A 19,293-nucleotide genomic window follows, 5' to 3' on the forward strand; every position below is an offset into this window, starting at 1 on the left:
GATGCAAAGCGATGATGGCTGCATGTGTTTCTTTGGAGGTAACCATTGCTAACAAGAACACAATGATTGGAAGTGCTTCTTCCCTACTTTTATAGCAATTAGTCTGCTCTTACAATCTAATTAGTATGATAGGGATTTTACCTGACAAGTACTCATTCACACTTTCACATGTGCTGCCAGATGATGGCTGCATGTGTTTCTTTGGAGGTAACCATTGCTAACAAGAACACAATGATTGGAAGTGCTTCTTCCCTACTTTTATAGCAATTAGTCTGCTCTTACAATCTAATTAGTATGATAAGGATTTTACCTGACAAGTACTCATTCACACTTTCACATGTGCTGCCAATATGATTAGTTAATTAATGTTAGCTTGTCATTTTGTGTTAGGATCAAAAAACAGTGAAATTTGTTTTTGTTTTTTTTGTGAAAAGTTAATTTTTTGGCCAATGAAGCTTTTAGCAATTATTTAAAATGCATCTGATCACTCTAGACAATAATCTAGAAACAATGTAAATGAACACCACAACAGCTTAAGCAGCAAACTTTCATGTCACTGCCAAAACCTTTGGCCATGACTGTATAAGTATGCCCCTCGACTTTTATTAATAAAATAGCCTAGATACTAGATAGCTACATTATATTCCTCAGCAACGAGGTAGTAATATTGCTGCTTTTGAAGTACAGCTTGTTTAGAGAGATGTGCAGACGCAGACTCACATAACTTTCACCTCTCTCTCTTTCTCGATCGACTTGTCAGTGCTGGCAAATGACCATGGTATAAGTGGGATAATGCATGGCTAGCTGTGCATTAAAGTGCCCCTATTATGTCATTTTTAAGGTTGCTAATATTGTTTTATGAGTCTCCTAAAACAGGTTTACTTGCATGCAAGGTCAGAAAACATGTTAGTTTTCTAAAAAATGGATTTAATTTTACCTTCCCTTACTGATTCGTAAACGATTCATGCGAAGCAGTTCAAAGAATCAGTCTCTCTAAACCCCTCCTTTCCGTGAGCCCTCACTGCTGTGATTGGTCAGATGGCGCAGTTCTTTGTGATTGGTCCAGAGCCGTAGCGAGATTGGCTTTGGATTGGTCTACCACGTACATCGCGTGTCGGAAACGAAACGCCCATTGCCATGACGGAATGACAGCCCTGGAGACTTGTCAACAGAAAAGATGGTATCAATTGTACCTTACCAATTCGAGCCGGAGTCTGATGATGAAACGGTTGAAGTCGCTGATCGACAAGAGGCTGATTCGCATGCACGACTGGAGCAGGACGTTTCTCAGTGGTAAGTGTTAACAAGTTTGAGGTAATTTTAAGACGTGATAAAACAAATTTACTCTCACAGCGAAGGATACAGCGTCTTCTTGACATGATGTTAACCACATGGAAATGTTACTGTTTGTGGGCGGGCAAGTTGGCGACATAGAACGTGGGCTACTTCGTGACGTAGAGCCGTAACAGAATAAGATTCGAATTCCTGATGACTCATTTAGGTGATTGGGAGCCGACTCTTTTTTTTGATAGACAATAACTTTATTTATCGTGCACTGTCAGCTTCACAACTTTGCAGATAGTTTATGTTCACATACAGCTACATGACACACTGCATGAAAGGTAATGTTCGAAAAGGCATAATATGGGCACTTTAAACTATTTTAATGCACTTAGCCGAGGTATTTCTTGGCCTCCATGTCATGCATTAAAATAATTTAATGCACAGCTAGCCATGCATTATCCCTTATATATGGCATTTATTTCCCAGTTTCACTTACCAGAAAGGCAAACCACCAGGGTACCTCCTACAATGCAATTCTATGATATTTGGCTTGTTTTTTTCATCCACCCAGAGAAAAAACAAGTTTGATAACTGAAAAAAGACACACCTCATCTCAAAACCTCACTTTTTTGTGGAGTTATATGGCACACTTTGAGTTAAGGGTTTGTTGAAGTTCAACTAGAGAAAATTAAAGAAATCCAAAGACGTCCAAAAAGAAATCATTTTCATATTCAAACATTTGCATTTTCAAAACTCCTGATTTACTGCTACGTTTCTTATTCACTGGAAAATTTTAATCCATCTTCAGACATTCTGATCTAGATCAGACAGTACAGACGGCTGAAAAGTAGGGAGCTGGCTTCTCTTTGCGTCACCACCACGTTAACATCTAACCTGAACTGGCTCATCACACAGGTGTGCAGGGGAGACAAAACACATCCCATCTGTGCTGGGCTTTGGAAAAATTCTGATGCCCCAGTTCTGCACTATATCAATAATGTCAAGCAAATATTTTGCTTCATAAAACAAGTGTGTTTTTCCAGAAATCCCAGAGCCATCCCTTCACAATGCCGTTCAAAAAACAAGATATGCAAAGGAATATGCTATCATTTGCATGGTAAAGGGTATGAAAGATTAGCAAATTTTTGATGTCAAAACATCCAGATTCCAGGAAGCGCGCCAGTAGACCAGAGCAGCTGCGTAACTGAAAAATAAATGTCCTGAGCAAAATGTAACTCATAGGGTTTTCCAAAGAGTTGATGCGCCAGAAACGAATACAACAAATAGCAAAATGACATAAGTGTAATTTATTTTGGCTGTCTGAAGTCAACCACACCACTGGGTGCTCTGAACAAAGGTGCAAAGCAGTTCAGCATCAAAGATCCTCAAGCTCTTGTTGATGACCGTATTGTGACTTCTTATTACAATTGGTTAAACAAAATTGCATAGAATGAAACATGGTAAACAAACTCAGAGAGTTGGGGTAGAGGGCAGCCAATCAAAACCGCTTTGGATATTTCCATATTATCACTTATCAGGAAACTGAAAGTGATCAATCCAAGTTCATCAACAGTTCATCGGTGTAACCCTTCACCAGCTTCAGTGAGAAACAAAGAGCCGTTTAAAGCAGGCAAATCATTTGACAAATTCAATCATCTTTGTTTTTCCATTTTTAAGAAATTTGAAGATATGTTACTTTTTTTCTGTCAAGAACATTTTGTCTGCTATAATAAACATCTTAATGGAGAATCCAAATGATCTAGGCCAAAACTGCAATATTCTATTGCAAAACAGCCTAGTTGAAGCGATCAAAACAAAGTGTCACCTCCGTGACACAATTCCAGTCGATATCACCATCTTATCTTTCCATGAAACAATCAGTCCTGAAATCCACATCCTAGTATCCATAAAATGTTAATAGAGGTGTTAAAATGAGATCAGGCGTAATAAACTTCAAAGATTTAGATGGTCTGCCAATTGACCTATCGGTAAGCCCCGCCCCCCTTAGTTACTGTTGCGAACTCGGACAAACAGCTGTCAGTGTTAAAACCTTGTCCCTATATCTTTTTGATAAATTTTGGACACAAGGACCACCATTTAAGTGGGACTTTAACATGCCATGGAGGGATATATAAAAGATTTTAAAATAAATATTGTGGGTATTAATTTGGAAGCGAGGGTTTACAGATCACAATGCAAGCGGGAGAAGCCTCATGTTACGTTCGTCACGATCGCAGATAACAACATCCCGGATCAACACTGTTCATGTATCGCAGGGTACGATTCAATTAATTTACAATTAACCAGTTTAAAATGAAGAGACAGTGAAATGTAGACCTTTATGTGTTTTGCCCTACAAATTCACCTACATATGTCCGAGTTCCGCTCCCCGTGCAACTGATACTCGACTGCCATTGGCTCATCTGTGTTCAAGGGGAGGGGCTTACCGATAGGTCAGTTGGGTTTTCCACTGTCCAGTGCCAGCAAAACATTTCCTCTGTACATCAGAAATGTCATCTCTAACCACAAGGCACTCATTTATGCTAGTAATGTTAGCATAGACTTCGCACATATTTGTGATTTTGACTCTTTCGTTTAAAAGGAAATCAAAGCAGGAATCAGATACCAATAACAAAACAGACAAAAATGAGGAGTGTCCCAACTGGACGATGCTATGGATAAAAAGCTTATTTTAATGACAAATAGTAGTGGTTCAATGGATCACAAATCTCGCGGTTCGGATCACATTACGGTTTTTGACCCACGGATCGGATCATTTTTCGGATCAGCAAGAAAATAAAAATATTTCAATTTAACTTGCTTTCTATTTATTACTTAAAGCGAAGTACTTCTTTGATACCACAGCAAATACTACTAGATTAACTAAGAAAGTTTAAACATGATTAAAGAGACAACAGAACAGCCAATAAAAATAAGAACAAATACACAAATTACAAGCATAGATAAATACATCAGAATATGTTACAAATAAAATAAGGTTGGTAGTATTCAAATACAGAAATGTAATAATTAGGGAAAATAACACTGCATAGTGTTCACTGTATAAACTAAATATAGATTTTTAAATCACAGCTGTTTTGTTGTTTGATGATCATTAATGACAGCAGCAGTATTTATAGCACTAACAAATAGCCAGTCATGAAGACATAATTCTCCAAACACAGATTCCGATTCGGTGAGCAATGACAAATATAAATGATTCATAATCAAATTTTGATAGAAAATGCAATATAGGTCTTAGAACATAAATGTTCTAAAACTAAATTAACACTTAAACACTAGAATGTTTATTAAATGTTGACAAAACTGATAAAAATATCAGTCAATTTATTAAGCTGGTCAATATGAAGAGTTCATTTGCAAAAACAGACAACTCAATTTTTTTTTATTTTCAGAAATCACGATTTTTAATTGTGCATTCCAAGTAATATCAATCAAACTGCAGTTGGGTTGTTTTGATTAAGTAATGATAACTTAAACAAATACAGGTAATTTACAAAAATTACAGTAAGTTCACTGAAAGTAAGATTTTTTATGTATCAAAAGTTTGTTTTATAGCAAAAGCAGATAACTCCACATCTTATGTTTCAGAGTTAAACAAAACCACTCATTTTATCTTTGTAATCTCCTCAACTGACAATGTACATGCCTGAAAAACGTTGTTGTTGTGATCATAGACTGGATGGTTGTGATTACACGCAATACAGGGAGCAGCTTTTCCCTCACCATTATAACGTGCCGCTTTTGCAAGGTTCAGAGAAAAAGTTTCAGCTTTTATTTTCCTTTCACGGGTTCATCAAGTTCGTCAAAATTATCTATTCTTGATCACTTTTAGTCAGTTTTGACGAAACTCCTCTCAGCTAGTGCATCTTTTCAAAGTGACTAGCAGCTTTGTCACCTGACCTGAATACAGCGTGCTGATTCGCTAAAATGGACTTATCGGCTTCTGTTTGCATAGTGTTCACTGTATAAACTAAATATAGATTTTTAAATCACAGCTGTTTTGTTGTTTGATGATCATTAATGACAGCAGCAGTATTTATAGCACTAACAAATAGCCAGTCATGAAGACATAATTCTCCAAACACAGATTCCGATTCGGTGAGCAATGACAAATATAAATGATTCATAATCAAATTTTGATAGAAAATGCAATATAGGTCTTAGAACATAAATGTTCTAAAACTAAATTAACACTTAAACACTAGAATGTTTATTAAATGTTGACAAAACTGATAAAAATATCAGTCAATTTATTAAGCTGGTCAATATGAAGAGTTTATTTGCAAAAACAGACAACTCAATTTTTTTTTATTTTCAGAAATCACGATTTTTAATTGTGCATTCCAAGTAATATCAATCAAACTGCAGTTGGGTTGTTTTGATTAAGTAATGATAACTTAAACAAATACAGGTAATTTACAAAAATTACAGTAAGTTCACTGAAAGTAAGATTTTTTATGTATCAAAAGTTTGTTTTATAGCAAAAGCAGATAACTCCACATCTTATGTTTCAGAGTTAAACAAAACCACTCATTTTATCTTTGTAATCTCCTCAACTGACAATGTACATGCCTGAAAAACGTTGTTGTTGTGATCATAGACTGGATGGTTGTGATTACACGCAATACAGGGAGCAGCTTTTCCCTCACCATTATAACGTGCCGCTTTTGCAAGGTTCAGAGAAAAAGTTTCAGCTTTTATTTTCCTTTCACGGGTTCATCAAGTTCGTCAAAATTATCTATTCTTGATCACTTTTAGTCAGTTTTGACGAAACTCCTCTCAGCTAGTGCATCTTTTCAAAGTGACTAGCAGCTTTGTCACCTGACCTGAATACAGCGTGCTGATTCGCTAAAATGGACTTATCGGCTTCTGTTCACAAACAACAAGGGCGCTTGTCGGCTTCTGCAGTAAAACGTGAAATCGTTATGCCTTGAAAGTGGACAATACCGGCTTTTTTGACAAAACATGTTTAGGGTACAGATTGCACTATATGTGGAGAATAACACACGGCACTCAGTTTGTTTTTTTAAAGTGCCATTTATCGGTTTTTGCAAATGAACTCTTCATATAGCTGTGTTTAAACTTTAGTAGTAAATTCAGTTGAATCAAAACACTGAATCAATAGTCACACAGTAATACCAGTAAACTGCCATAAAATTACCAGAATTATTACTTTACCGGTAAATTAAAAAATGCACTGTTCACACAGGCAACGGCGTGTGTGAATGTCTGAACCTGCTTTAACGTCTTTTTTCCGGTAAAGCACCATTCACACATCCATTTCAAAATACAGGTCAATTCCAATTCCAATTCCAATGTTTAAATTTTTATGTCAAACGTTCACATTCATGATTTCATTACACGACTTCAAACTGAACTACACAGCAAGGAGTAAATGCATCATCTGCATCAGGATGTTATGATTGGCCGCCCGTTTGCCGGAACCAATTTACCGGTATTTTTAAAAAGGGCCTGTTCACACATGATCGCTTTACTGTAATTTACCAGTAAAGTCTGTATGTGTGAAAGGGGCTAATGATTCATTTGCATCATCAGTGTCCTCATGCAGCATTTGTCATATGTTAAGTTTTAGTAAAAATACAAACAATGTAAAGCATTTACACAGCTGATTTAAAGTGATAGTTCAACAAAAAATGTAAATCCTGTCATTTACTCACTAAATGATGCCAGAATTTTTATTTCATAAACATTGCTGTTTTGCACCTTTTTTTTTTTTTTGCCATTTAAGAGCAAATACATAAAACATTGTGACATACTGAATAGCTCTAAACACACTCACCATTAAGACAAATACCTCAGAACTCTCTCTAAACAACTTGGAACTTGGGCTTCTTCTGTGGAGCACTAAAGAATATATTTTGAACAATGTTTTTGTCCATTCAACGATGGTCAGTGTGGTCCAAAACAACAATGAACTCCACTGACATTTCCTAGAGCATACAGAAAGTCATACAAATTCAAAACAACGTGAGGGTGAGTAAACGGTGACAGGATTTAAATTTTGGGGTGAATTATCTTTATAAAACCATATTAAGCATTTTTTTAAAAATCAAGATTCAACAAGAATTGTTTCTGCTGTCAGGTACATTTTTACTGCCAATTTCACTGGACACAGAACAAAAACATATTTTACTTTAATACACATCTGTGCATATGTCAGAAAAACATACAAATGATTTGCGACGGCTGATATCATCATTCACTTCAATAACATGAAGGCATCTCTGAGCAGTTCTTCTAAATTAGGAATGTGCAATGCCTTCTCATTTATTATCTTTATCTAAAGGGGATAAAAATTCCAGCTGTTCCAGTGAGGATGATTCGTGAATTCCCGCAATCCCCTACAGACGTCAGGAACACTGAGTTCCCCAGCCATTTATGCACTGAATATCTGTATGAGCCAAAACAGGGAATACTGCTCACCTATTCATACGCCACAAGTGACAGAGACGATTCAGCTAGAGCAGCCCTTAAAGACTGAAGCCTGGAGGAAAGCCAGCTTATAGCCCTCAGTAGAGGCTAGTCAGTGTCTTTGAGCTACTGAAAGAAAGGCCTCTCATTTGAACTCTATGGACGCTTATTACTGCTGAGAAAGACACTGCAACATCACCAATACTCCTTCAAAACATAAACGGTTGTCTATTTAGAGAAGACACAGGCTGGAGTTCAGCACACAATTAAAGAATTTATGGGTGTTTTCATACTTGAGTCATGGTCTTTAAAAAATAAAAATAAAAAAAACCTTAGATTTAAGTGGACTAATAAGTATGTTTCCATTAATGATACATAGGGGTGCTCCAATTGATCGACTACCGATCACTATCGGCCGATAATCGCTTTGGGATGTTTGATCGGCGGTCTCTAAAAAGGCCTATCTCATAAACTGATCTCAAGCTGATGACGCGTCATGTTAACGCGTTGCGTTCACACTGCACATGGTTGCGGTCCGGCAAAGTTCTTTATGAACCACAGGATTGCTTGTAATAAAGATTTGCATAAAGATTTATTTTTCAATGCAAAAGAAAAGGCAGTAGAGCTGACTGTTTCTGTCAATGGTAAGTTTTAATTTAGAATGTTTGTGATAATGTAAGAAAAGTAGTTTAAATGTGAGCACATTAATATATAAATCTAGAAGTAAATGCAGAAGTAAAAAGCATTGAATAATGCGTTTCTTATATTTATTACGTTTAAACACATCTATGAAAGATTGTATTACTGTACTCTGTAAAAAAAGAATCACAATGCTGAAAAAGCATTTTAAGTAACAATGTTTGGATTGGAAATCAAAATAATGGATAAATGTTGTGTTTCTAGTAAACAGCCACTGATCAGTAATGGACTCCTGTGTGAAAGCACAGTCAGTGCTGCTTCTGCACCACTCACGTACCGCACATGGACTGCATACGCACTGAAAACGGAGTATGTGTGAACCTGGTGTAAAAGGCCGCCTCACATACAGCTCACAAAATCTGGCTTGTGCTGTGTGTAAGCTATTATGCAACAATTGCACGATTGCCAAAACAAAAATGCATGGCATGATCAAACATTTAGGTGAAATAAATATATTTTTTTGAAAAATGTCTAACCATAAAACGAACACTGACACAGTCAAAACGTGCCATCGTAGAAGAGCTAACTAGCCTAAACGTCAGAGTTTCAATCAATGATTTTGGCTGTCCAAAACTGTTTCTACAAAATATTTTCGGCTGCCAGAATCTTGGTGCATCACTAGTTTTCTCTGGCCTTGAAAGTCAGCTATATATTGAACTACATATATTTTCTGTTGTAATTTATCATCATAGCTAGCATGCAGGTTTGCAAGGTGCTCCAGCATGGATCCTCAAGCCTTCATTTGTGCTGAACACTTAAGTCATTTTAAAAGGGTCCAGTTCACAGTCTGCTTCGATCATATATAATCTAAAATGAGTGTGAACAACTCTCAGAGTGTAAAAACCTCTAAGAGTGAGAATGAAACTATTAATTGTTCCTCTGTGGCTTTAAACAAACCATGAGAGCAACTTCTTAAAGGAGACTGACCCAACAATTAACCTTTTGTCACTCTGGATGGAAAGCATCAGCAATATGACAGCTTTCGATTTCAAATTATTGTAGTGTTTCTGAGTCTCTGAGAGAGAAGGGTTCTGGTAATATTATGGATAATAACATGTCTATGTATACACAGTAGGGTTGCACGATTAATCGAATGCGATTGTCATGCGCATTTTGATAGTAATGCCGGTTCTGTAATCAGCAGGAAATCATCATCACGTGCTTTCAGATGGAGCAGAATTTACTACACATAGCCATAGTTCACTGACAAGTTGCGCCAAAAAAAAAATCGACGATTTTATTGCACGATTACGAAATCGAAGAAATCGTTCGTGCTAATGACAGCTGTATGCATAGCTTCTCAGTGAACTACTGCTCTGTGAAGTTAATGCTGCTCCATCTGAAAGCATGTGAAAATACCACATTTAAGAACATATTAGTCGAGTGTTTGAAATAAATCCTTCTGTGAGATGATGTGGCTTCTTACACAGAATAAGGCACGCGACATATTTCATAGTACTTAAGCAGTGATATAGGCATTGCATTATAAATATACTTTATTTTAATGAAACTTATAATAATAAGAACTCAAATAAACCGTATATTGCCATAGTCGTGTGTTTATTAGTCACGTTGAATCAATGAAAGCAGTTGAATCTTCTGTTTATTCAGCTGCAGCGATTTTCTGGGTTTCTTCTGCGAGGCGTATTTGGAGTTTCAGCGCAAGAGCGCCCTCTGGCCTTTGGATGGAGATTTACTGCTGATCACAGAACCGTGCTTCACTGAAAGATACGCATGACAATCGCAGCTTCTGTCGAATCGCGATCTCAATTCCATTTCGATTTATCGTGCAACCCTAATACACAGAATAAATACCGCATTAGTGTTTGCTCCTGCTGAAACACAGTATGAGCAGTCCATGACATTTTTTGCACAGCCACTTAACTCCAAAAACAAACGCAGTCAATCATGACCACAGTCTCAGCTACAGTGTACTACGGTCTGACACAAAAGAACATTGATGTTGCAAAGTCTGCCTCTGTTTTTATCCATCACCGTACAATCTGACAAGCAACAATCGCATAAAGGCAAGGGAAAAAACAACGTGCACCATAAATGTGAGATCATTCTGTCTCAGAATATGGAATATGGAGTTCACTCACAATGAGGGGAAAACAAAACATCTCTTTTATTCATAGGCCCAAACTTATATAGAGTTTGGTGCATGACTTTTGTTATTTATATGTTCATAAAGTAAGGCAAAATTCTGATAGGTTGTACTGTACATCAATTAGATCTCTTTAACAACTTACACAAATTGCATAGCATTAGTAAGATATTTAAATTAGGGATGCACGATATATCGGCCACCATATCGGTATCGGCCCATATCGGCTCATTTTTTCTGTTATCGGTATCGGCCTGATAAGAAAATTTGGCCGATATCTTAAAGCCGATAAATAATGCATTATTTCCTTCAGAGACACTTCAGATGCGCGCTGTTCGTTTGCAGCCTTTTGTGCAATTGTACATTGTAATATTGTGTTTATTTGATGTATATCTGATTTATCTCATATAGAATGCGTTTGGTTAAGTTAAAAGAGCGCTTCAGTTTACCAGTGATCATCTTTAGCTCAGCACACGCAGCCCAAACAGCAGTGCACAACATTAATAACTATGATTGGGAATGTCATGTATATAACATTCTAATGAGAACATTATTATAATAAAACGTTGGGAATTCTTTGGGTTTAGTTGCCGTGTTTCAGCGCGTTGTTATGGGAAGAGCGCATCCACAACAGGATCACACATTCTGACTATAGCACGCAAGAACTGCATCATTTTGTACATATATAAGTTGTAATATTATGTTTATGTTGTATTAATATTAATCTCAGGATGCATTTCCTTGAGTTAAATAAGCTGCCAGCAAAACGCTTCAGTTTACCATGTTCATTCAGCTCTTCAGCTTCAGCACGCGCAGCTCAACGGCTGCTATTTAAAACAGTGGTATTAATTTGTTACTTTTTCAAAATCATCGATACATTATTAATAACAACAACCACTTGTATTGTTCTCTTATTATTTTCATCAACAATATGGTTTAGTAATTAAAATCATTTAATTATTGTCCGTGCAGAGGCTATTCCGTTTTATTGATCTATGGCGCATTCATTTTGATTCTTTACACGTGTAATGATGTCCAGTGACTTGTTTGCATTATTTATGCATAATTTTATTTATTTGTAAGGCTTTTTTATGACTAAATTTGGTAATGGGAGAGTAAAAATATTTTTTAAACGTACACCGTTCAAACTAGGCTGCTTATGTTGAAGTGTTTGGGATGTGGCTTTTAATGATGAGACCTTTTTTGTAATCAGGCTCTCAAAAAGTATATAACAATTTGGATATAGATTTATCGGCCAACATATCGGTTATCGGCTTTCAAAAATAAAGAATAATCGGTTATCGGTATCGGCCAAAATTTTCATATCGGTGCATCCCTAATTTAAATGGTTTATGATCAAAGCTTTGTGGTTTCGAATGTGGAGGGCAAAATATATCATTCAATGAAAAGCGAGATGGACACACAATTGTTCCTCAAAAGCCTATGGACCATATTAAAACTTAATAATCACTTCAGTTACTTCAGTTCAGTAGGCTACATGTTCATCATGACATACTTACAATATAAAAGTTAGTTTACTTTATAAAACTCATGAAATATCTCACAGCAAAAAGAGCATCACGACCTGAAGGCGGACGTTTTTAGAATCAAGTTATTTTTACTTGCTAAAAGGTATGAACCAATTAAGAGTGCAGAAAGCATGTAGTGGAATAAGTCAAACCAGTTTTTCAGTAAAGTTTTGATCATGTTGACAGTTTAGATGCCATCGAAATTGATGTATCAAATATCATACAGTACACTCTAAAAAAATGCTGGGTTAAATACAACCCAGTGCTGGGTAAAATAGGGACGCACCCAGCAATTGGGATGTTTTGACCCAGCGGTTGAGTTACTACCCAGAAGGTTGGCTTAACATTTAACCCAACCGCTGGGTCAAAACAACCCAATTGCTGGGTTTGTCACTATTTTACCCAGCATTTTTTTTTAGAGTGTAGGCTTTATAGGGTTAAATAAAACAAAGTTCTTTAGATTTGTTTTTCAACACTTTGCCATGTCTTTGTTGAATGGAAAGACGTGCACGAATTGATTTCCCTCACTACAAGATTTTGAAGATATTAATTTTCTTTCGACAGGTAAAGAGTTAAATGAGTGTAATAAGGGATAGGGAACACCACTTTACAGCATCGTTTTGTGTGCAGACGTGCGCTTTTCAGATGACCTGCTGCTTCCTTCGGCATTTGCGCATGTAAACACGCTCATGTGCTGTAAATGAGAGCAGCGTGGAGCACCTGTAGACTCCACACAATTACGCACAGCTCAAGCAAGACACGTAAAGTCCGGTTTCCTCTGCATCCGCTTTCCACAACACAGGAAGAGCTCTCCGGCAGATCCTTATGAAAGCGCACGCACACATACAGAGAGAGAGCACCGGATCGCTCTCTACTGACCCCAAACCTCGCGGCTAAATGTGGAAATCAATGCAACGGAGTGCGCTTAAATCGCCATTTAGAGATCAATGCGTGTGGCTTGGAAACTAACTGTAACAAGCAGCCGCGCATGAGTCACCGCGCGCTGTTTACATGTACACGCGACAAATACAGTAGGTGTGTGTGCTGAGATTTACTCAGTGAATAAAACACTCATATATCAAACGAAACCACATTATAAGACCTGTTATGAAAACATAAGCTTGTGCGGTGTGTTAAGAGACGTGCGCTTTTCAGATGACCTGCTGCTTCCTTCGGCATTTGCGCATGTAAACACGCTCATGTGCTGTAAATGAGAGCAGCGTGGAGCACCTGTAGACTCCACACAATTACGCACAGCTCAAGCAAGACACGTAAAGTCCGGTTTCCTCTGCATCCGCTTTCCACAACACAGGAAGAGCTCTCCGGCAGATCCTTATGAAAGCGCACGCACACATACAGAGAGAGAGCACCGGATCGCTCTCTACTGACCCCAAACCTCGCGGCTAAATGTGGAAATCAATGCAACGGAGTGCGCTTAAATCGCCATTTAGAGATCAATGCGTGTGGCTTGGAAACTAACTGTAACAAGCAGCCGCGCATGAGTCACCGCGCGCTGTTTACATGTACACGCGACAAATACAGTAGGTGTGTGTGTGCTGAGATTTACTCAGTGAATAAAACACTCATATATCAAACGAAACCACATTATAAGACCTGTTATGAAAACATAAGCTTGTGCGGTGTGTTAAACAATAGCAAAAGGACCACACCATCCAAGCCAGCTTTCTTTTACACCTCCCATTTAGACAAACACTTAATTCATAAACACAAACAGCAACAGCCAGAGTTGTTCCCTGCTCAAACCGACACATACTTCCTCTTCATACCGATAATAACACGTCAAAGAAAGTGAAATCCATCTATTAATCTCCTGAAGCGCAGTAGTTGTTGCTAATGGCCTAAATACACCACAACACTCCTCCATTCACAAACACAGCAGCTTACCAGCTTTATCCTGGTCGTATCCCACCACTATGAAATAATCAGCCAGTCTAGCCATGGTTTCCTCTTTTGGCGAAATTCTGCAACACAATTCAGCATTTTTCTTTCTTCTAAAGCACAGCCATGTTTGACACAGAGGGAGCCAGTGCGCCTGCGTGGACTGGCGGTTGTGCGTTCATGGGCGTGGGTCCTGCATTCACTGACACCAGCGATAAAGCATACTACACTCTCAGTGAAAGGATTTTCCTTGACGTGAATAATGCCATGTAATGTTATAATAATGCAAAATGAATTAGTTTATGTATGTAGTTAGTTAGTCTTACTGTGGACTATGCAAAAGTATGATGAGTTAATAGATTCGTGATGGAGCACAGATGAGCATCATGCCTTCAGAATTAGTTTTTTGTGATGCCACAGTGTTTCAAAAGAATATTTCATACAATATGTGGTAATAATAAACAGCTGGTCACTACATTTTTTTTCTCAGGTGGGAGAGATGTATTCCAGCTCATCTAGATCCTTTGGACCAGCTAATGACCATAAATGATCCAGTTAACAGTGTTGGGGGTAACGCATAATTACAAGTAACGTGAGTTACGTAATCAGATTACTTTTTTCAAGTAACTAGTAAAGTAATGCATTACTTTTTCATTTACAAGAGAATATAGTTACTTTTTCAAATAAGTAACGCAAGTTACTTTTTTTGTTGCAATTTATTGACTGACAGCTCTCCTGTCCCCATGATGAGAGAAATCAGAAGATGTTATTGTAGTTCAAAATAAACATGAATATGCATTAATTCATCTCACTCACAAAAAAACAAACAAACAAAAAGATTCCGTATTCCTCAAAATGAGTAAAAATAATGCAACTCAGAATATGACGCAAACCTGCAATAATTAAATGTTATTTTGATCATGTTGACAGTTTAGATGCCATCGAAATTGATGTATCAAATATCATACAGTACACTTTAAAAAAATGCTGGGTTAAATACAACCCAGTGCTGGGTAAAATAGGGACGCACCCAGCAATTGGGTTGTTTTGACCCAGCAGTTGAGTTAAATGTTTAACCCAACCTTCTAGGTAGTAACCCAACTGCTGGGTCAAAACAACCCAATTGCTGGGTTTGTCACTATTTTACCCAGCACTGGGTTGTATTTAACCCAGCATTTTTTTTAGAGTGTATGCTTTATAGGGTTAAATAAAACAAAGTTCTTTAGATTTGTTTTTCAACACTTTGCCATGTCTTTGTTGAATGGAAAGACGTGCACGAATTGATTTCCCTCACTACAAGATTTTGAAGATATTAATTTTCTTTCGACAGGTAAAGAGTTAAATGAGTGTAATAAGGGATAGGGAACACCACTTTACAGCATCGTTTTGTGTGCAGACGTGCGCTTTTCAGATGACCTGCTGCTTCCTTCGGCATTTGCGCATGTAAACACGCTCATGTGCTGTAAATGAGAGCAGCGTGGAGCACCTGTAGACTCCACACAATTACGCACAGCTCAAGCAAGACACGTAAAGTCCGGTTTCCTCTGCATCCGCTTTCCACAACACAGGAAGAGCTCTCCGGCAGATCCTTATGAAAGCGCACGCACACATACAGAGAGAGAGCACCGGATCGCTCTCTACTGACCCCAAACCTCGCGGCTAAATGTGGAAATCAATGCAACGGAGTGCGCTTAAATCGCCATTTAGAGATCAATGCGTGTGGCTTGGAAACTAACTGTAACAAGCAGCCGCGCATGAGTCACCGCGCGCTGTTTACATGTACACGCGACAAATACAGTAGGTGTGTGTGCTGAGATTTACTCAGTGAATAAAACACTCATATATCAAACGAAACCACATTATAAGACCTGTTATGAAAACATAAGCTTGTGCGGTGTGTTAAGCAATAGCAAAAGGACCACACCATCCAAGCCAGCTTTCTTTTACACCTCCCATTTAGACAAACACTTAATTCATAAACACAAACAGCAACAGCCAGAGTTGTTCCCTGCTCAAACCGACACATACTTCCTCTTCATACCGATAATAACACGTCAAAGAAAGTGAAATCCATCTATTAATCTCCTGAAGCGCAGTAGTTGTTGCTAATGGCCTAAATACACCACAACACTCCTCCATTCACAAACACAGCAGCTTACCAGCTTTATCCTGGTCGTATCCCACCACTATGAAATAATCAGCCAGTCTAGCCATGGTTTCCTCTTTTGGCGAAATTCTGCAACACAATTCAGCATTTTTCTTTCTTCTAAAGCACAGCCATGTTTGACACAGAGGGAGCCAGTGCGCCTGCGTGGACTGGCGGTTGTGCGTTCATGGGCGTGGGTCCTGCATTCACTGACACCAGCGATAAAGCATACTACACTCTCAGTGAAAGGATTTTCCTTGACGTGAATAATGCCATGTAATGTTATAATAATGCAAAATGAATTAGTTTATGTATGTAGTTAGTTAGTCTTACTGTGGACTATGCAAAAGTATGATGAGTTAATAGATTCGTGATGGAGCACAGATGAGCATCATGCCTTCAGAATTAGTTTTTTGTGATGCCACAGTGTTTCAAAAGAATATTTCATACAATATGTGGTAATAATAAACAGCTGGTCACTACATTTTTTTTCTCAGGTGGGAGAGATGTATTCCAGCTCATCTAGATCCTTTGGACCAGCTAATGACCATAAATGATCCAGTTAACAGTGTTGGGGGTAACGCATAATTACAAGTAACGTGAGTTACGTAATCAGATTACTTTTTTCAAGTAACTAGTAAAGTAATGCATTACTTTTTCATTTACAAGAGAATATAGTTACTTTTTCAAATAAGTAACGCAAGTTACTTTTTTTGTTGCAATTTATTGACTGACAGCTCTCCTGTCCCCATGATGAGAGAAATCAGAAGATGTTATTGTAGTTCAAAATAAACATGAATATGCATTAATTCATCTCACTCACAAAAAAACAAACAAACAAAAAGATTCCGTATTCCTCAAAATGAGTAAAAATAATGCAACTCAGAATATGACGCAAACCTGCAATAATTAAATGTTATACAACACAAATATGCTTTATGTATTTATGCCAATGTCTTTGCTTCTGACCTTCGATGATCCAGTTCAACCGTACTAATAATCAAAAATTACTCTAGACAAACATTTGTGTGTCTTTTTTTATTGCTGAAGTGTTGAAATTTCTTCTTCTGCATTCTACTGTACGGACGTACATTTACTTTCCCTTCAGCCTGAGGCTTATTCATTTCACTTTTGGTGTGAAAAGGCTTTTATATTTGCCAAAAATATGATTTTTTTATTTTTAAATCAAACAAGCAAGCCCTGCCCAGATTTAAAAAGTAGCGCAAAAGTAACGTAACACATTACTTTCCATAAAAAGTAACCAAGTAACGTAATTAGTTACTTTTTTTTATGGAGTAACGCAATATTGTAATGCATTACTTTTAAAAGTAACTTTCCCCAACACTGCCAGTTAATAAACAAGTTATGCCAACTATCAATAAAAGGGTAACACGTGGACCATATGTAATCTCATTTATGCAGAATAGAACAGGAACGTGTATATCAGGAAATATGTAGACTAATTGTTGAATATGGCACTGTTCATATTAGCTCATAACGGGGAAAAAAGTCCATAGTCCATTAGAAAAGTTTTAAACACTAAATATTTGTTACAACAGACTCTCACAAATAATTTAATGAAATTTTAATTCAGTGTATGCGTTTTTGTAATTGACCATCCATTTGTCACTGAAAAACTAAAATAAACATAAAATAGTTGATTTATATTCTTAATTCTCGCTAATAATATTTATTCCCAAATGAAGTGCCTAAAAGCCAATTCATCAAAAAACAGCATATGCTGGTTAGGTATGTTTTGACGCTGGGATGCTGGTTTAAGCTGGTCCTTTGCTGGTTTGTGCTGGTCCTTTGCTGGTTTTAGCTGGTCCTTTGCTAGTTTATGTTGGTCCTATTGCTGGTTTATGCTGGTCATGTGCTGGCAAAGGACCAGTTTAAACCAGCAAAGGACCAGCATAAACCAGCAAAGGACCAGCTTAAACCAGCATCCCAGCGTCAAAACATACCTAACCAGCATATGCTGTTTTTTTCAACAGGGAAAAGATACAAAGTTGCAAGTTAGATAGATTTATAATTAAATAATTATGATAATCAGAATAAACTACTCTAATATAGGTCTTTAGCTTATCTGTACAACAAAATAATGCATAACCTTTACAAATGCACGACTCTGCTAGATATACATATACACGTGATGATACTTTGTTATATGAATGATACTTTGATACAGTGTTACTGAATGATTACCATATGCATGTAATATTGTATTTAACAAGGTACCACCAAAAATACCTTGGTAATTGAATGGTGATATTTGTTAGTGAAATAAATGAGATTCTCAAGGAATGTCTGTTTTCAAATTTCGGACTATTTTTCGTCTGTTTACACATGATCACTCCAAACCAACAACAGTACACTGTAAAAAATGACCGTGAATTTAACGGTAAAAGACTGTAAAAATGCTACAGTAAAAACCTGTTAAATGATTAACGTTAAAGTCCCCTATTATATACTGTGGATACATTACATGTAATTTTACGGTAGTATACCGTTTTTGGAAGCGAAAAAGACTGTATAATTTACAGTGAATAACTGTAAATTGACATTCCCAGAATTCATTAGATTTGCATTACATTTCAAATTTGATGTTTTTCTGTTGAAATAACAATGCTTCTTCTTAGTTTTTTCTTATCAGTTTTGTATATTAGGGTTGTGTGTTACACCTAATGTTGTTAAATGAATGTTTATTGCATTATTTCAGTTCCATGTGTGTTACCATGATGGTGTTTAGTGTTTGTGTGAATGACACGGTGCACCTTCTATATATGTTAATATTTAAAAGCTGCTTGCGATGGGCTTTGGTTCATCATGTGACTTTCTCATCACCACCTGCATTTGGTGGTTATCAGTGTATTAAAAAAGGTACAAAACAGATTTCAGTACTTCAATAGCTTGGTATATTAACATTATATCAGTTAATGAAATTACGGTATTTAACTGTAAATTTAAGTTAAAACCGTAAAACCTAAAACGTCGCTACCGTGTTTTTTTACGGTAAAAATCTGGCAACTACAGCTGCCGGTTTTTTACCGTAAATTTTACGGATTTTTTTTTTACAGTGTATGAAGTTGCCAATATAGAGATGAAAACTCATCATGACATCAGGGTGTTCAGTGACTCATATTTCCCACCTGCATCTGTGGGTTCCCTCATCA

The 19,293-nt window shown here is 37.1% G+C and overlaps 1 protein-coding gene across 1 annotated transcript in view; it reads right to left on the reverse strand.

Annotated features, from left to right (window-relative positions):
• LOC107584721 (myotubularin-related protein 13-like) overlaps positions 1-14,117 on the reverse strand; it is a 54,575-nt gene extending 40,458 nt beyond the window's left edge. The window contains exon 1 of the mRNA XM_016271436.1: positions 13,981-14,117. Within this exon, the coding sequence (XP_016126922.1) occupies positions 13,981-14,035 (55 nt within the window). The 5' untranslated portion in view covers positions 14,036-14,117. The remainder of the gene's footprint in view (positions 1-13,980) is intronic.
• Positions 14,118-19,293: the final 5,176 nt, after the last annotated feature.

Source organism: Sinocyclocheilus grahami, unplaced genomic scaffold, assembly GCF_001515645.1.
Source record: "Sinocyclocheilus grahami isolate Dianchi unplaced genomic scaffold, SAMN03320097.WGS_v1.1 scaffold62.1, whole genome shotgun sequence".
NCBI classification, from domain to species: domain Eukaryota; kingdom Metazoa; phylum Chordata; class Actinopteri; order Cypriniformes; family Cyprinidae; genus Sinocyclocheilus; species Sinocyclocheilus grahami.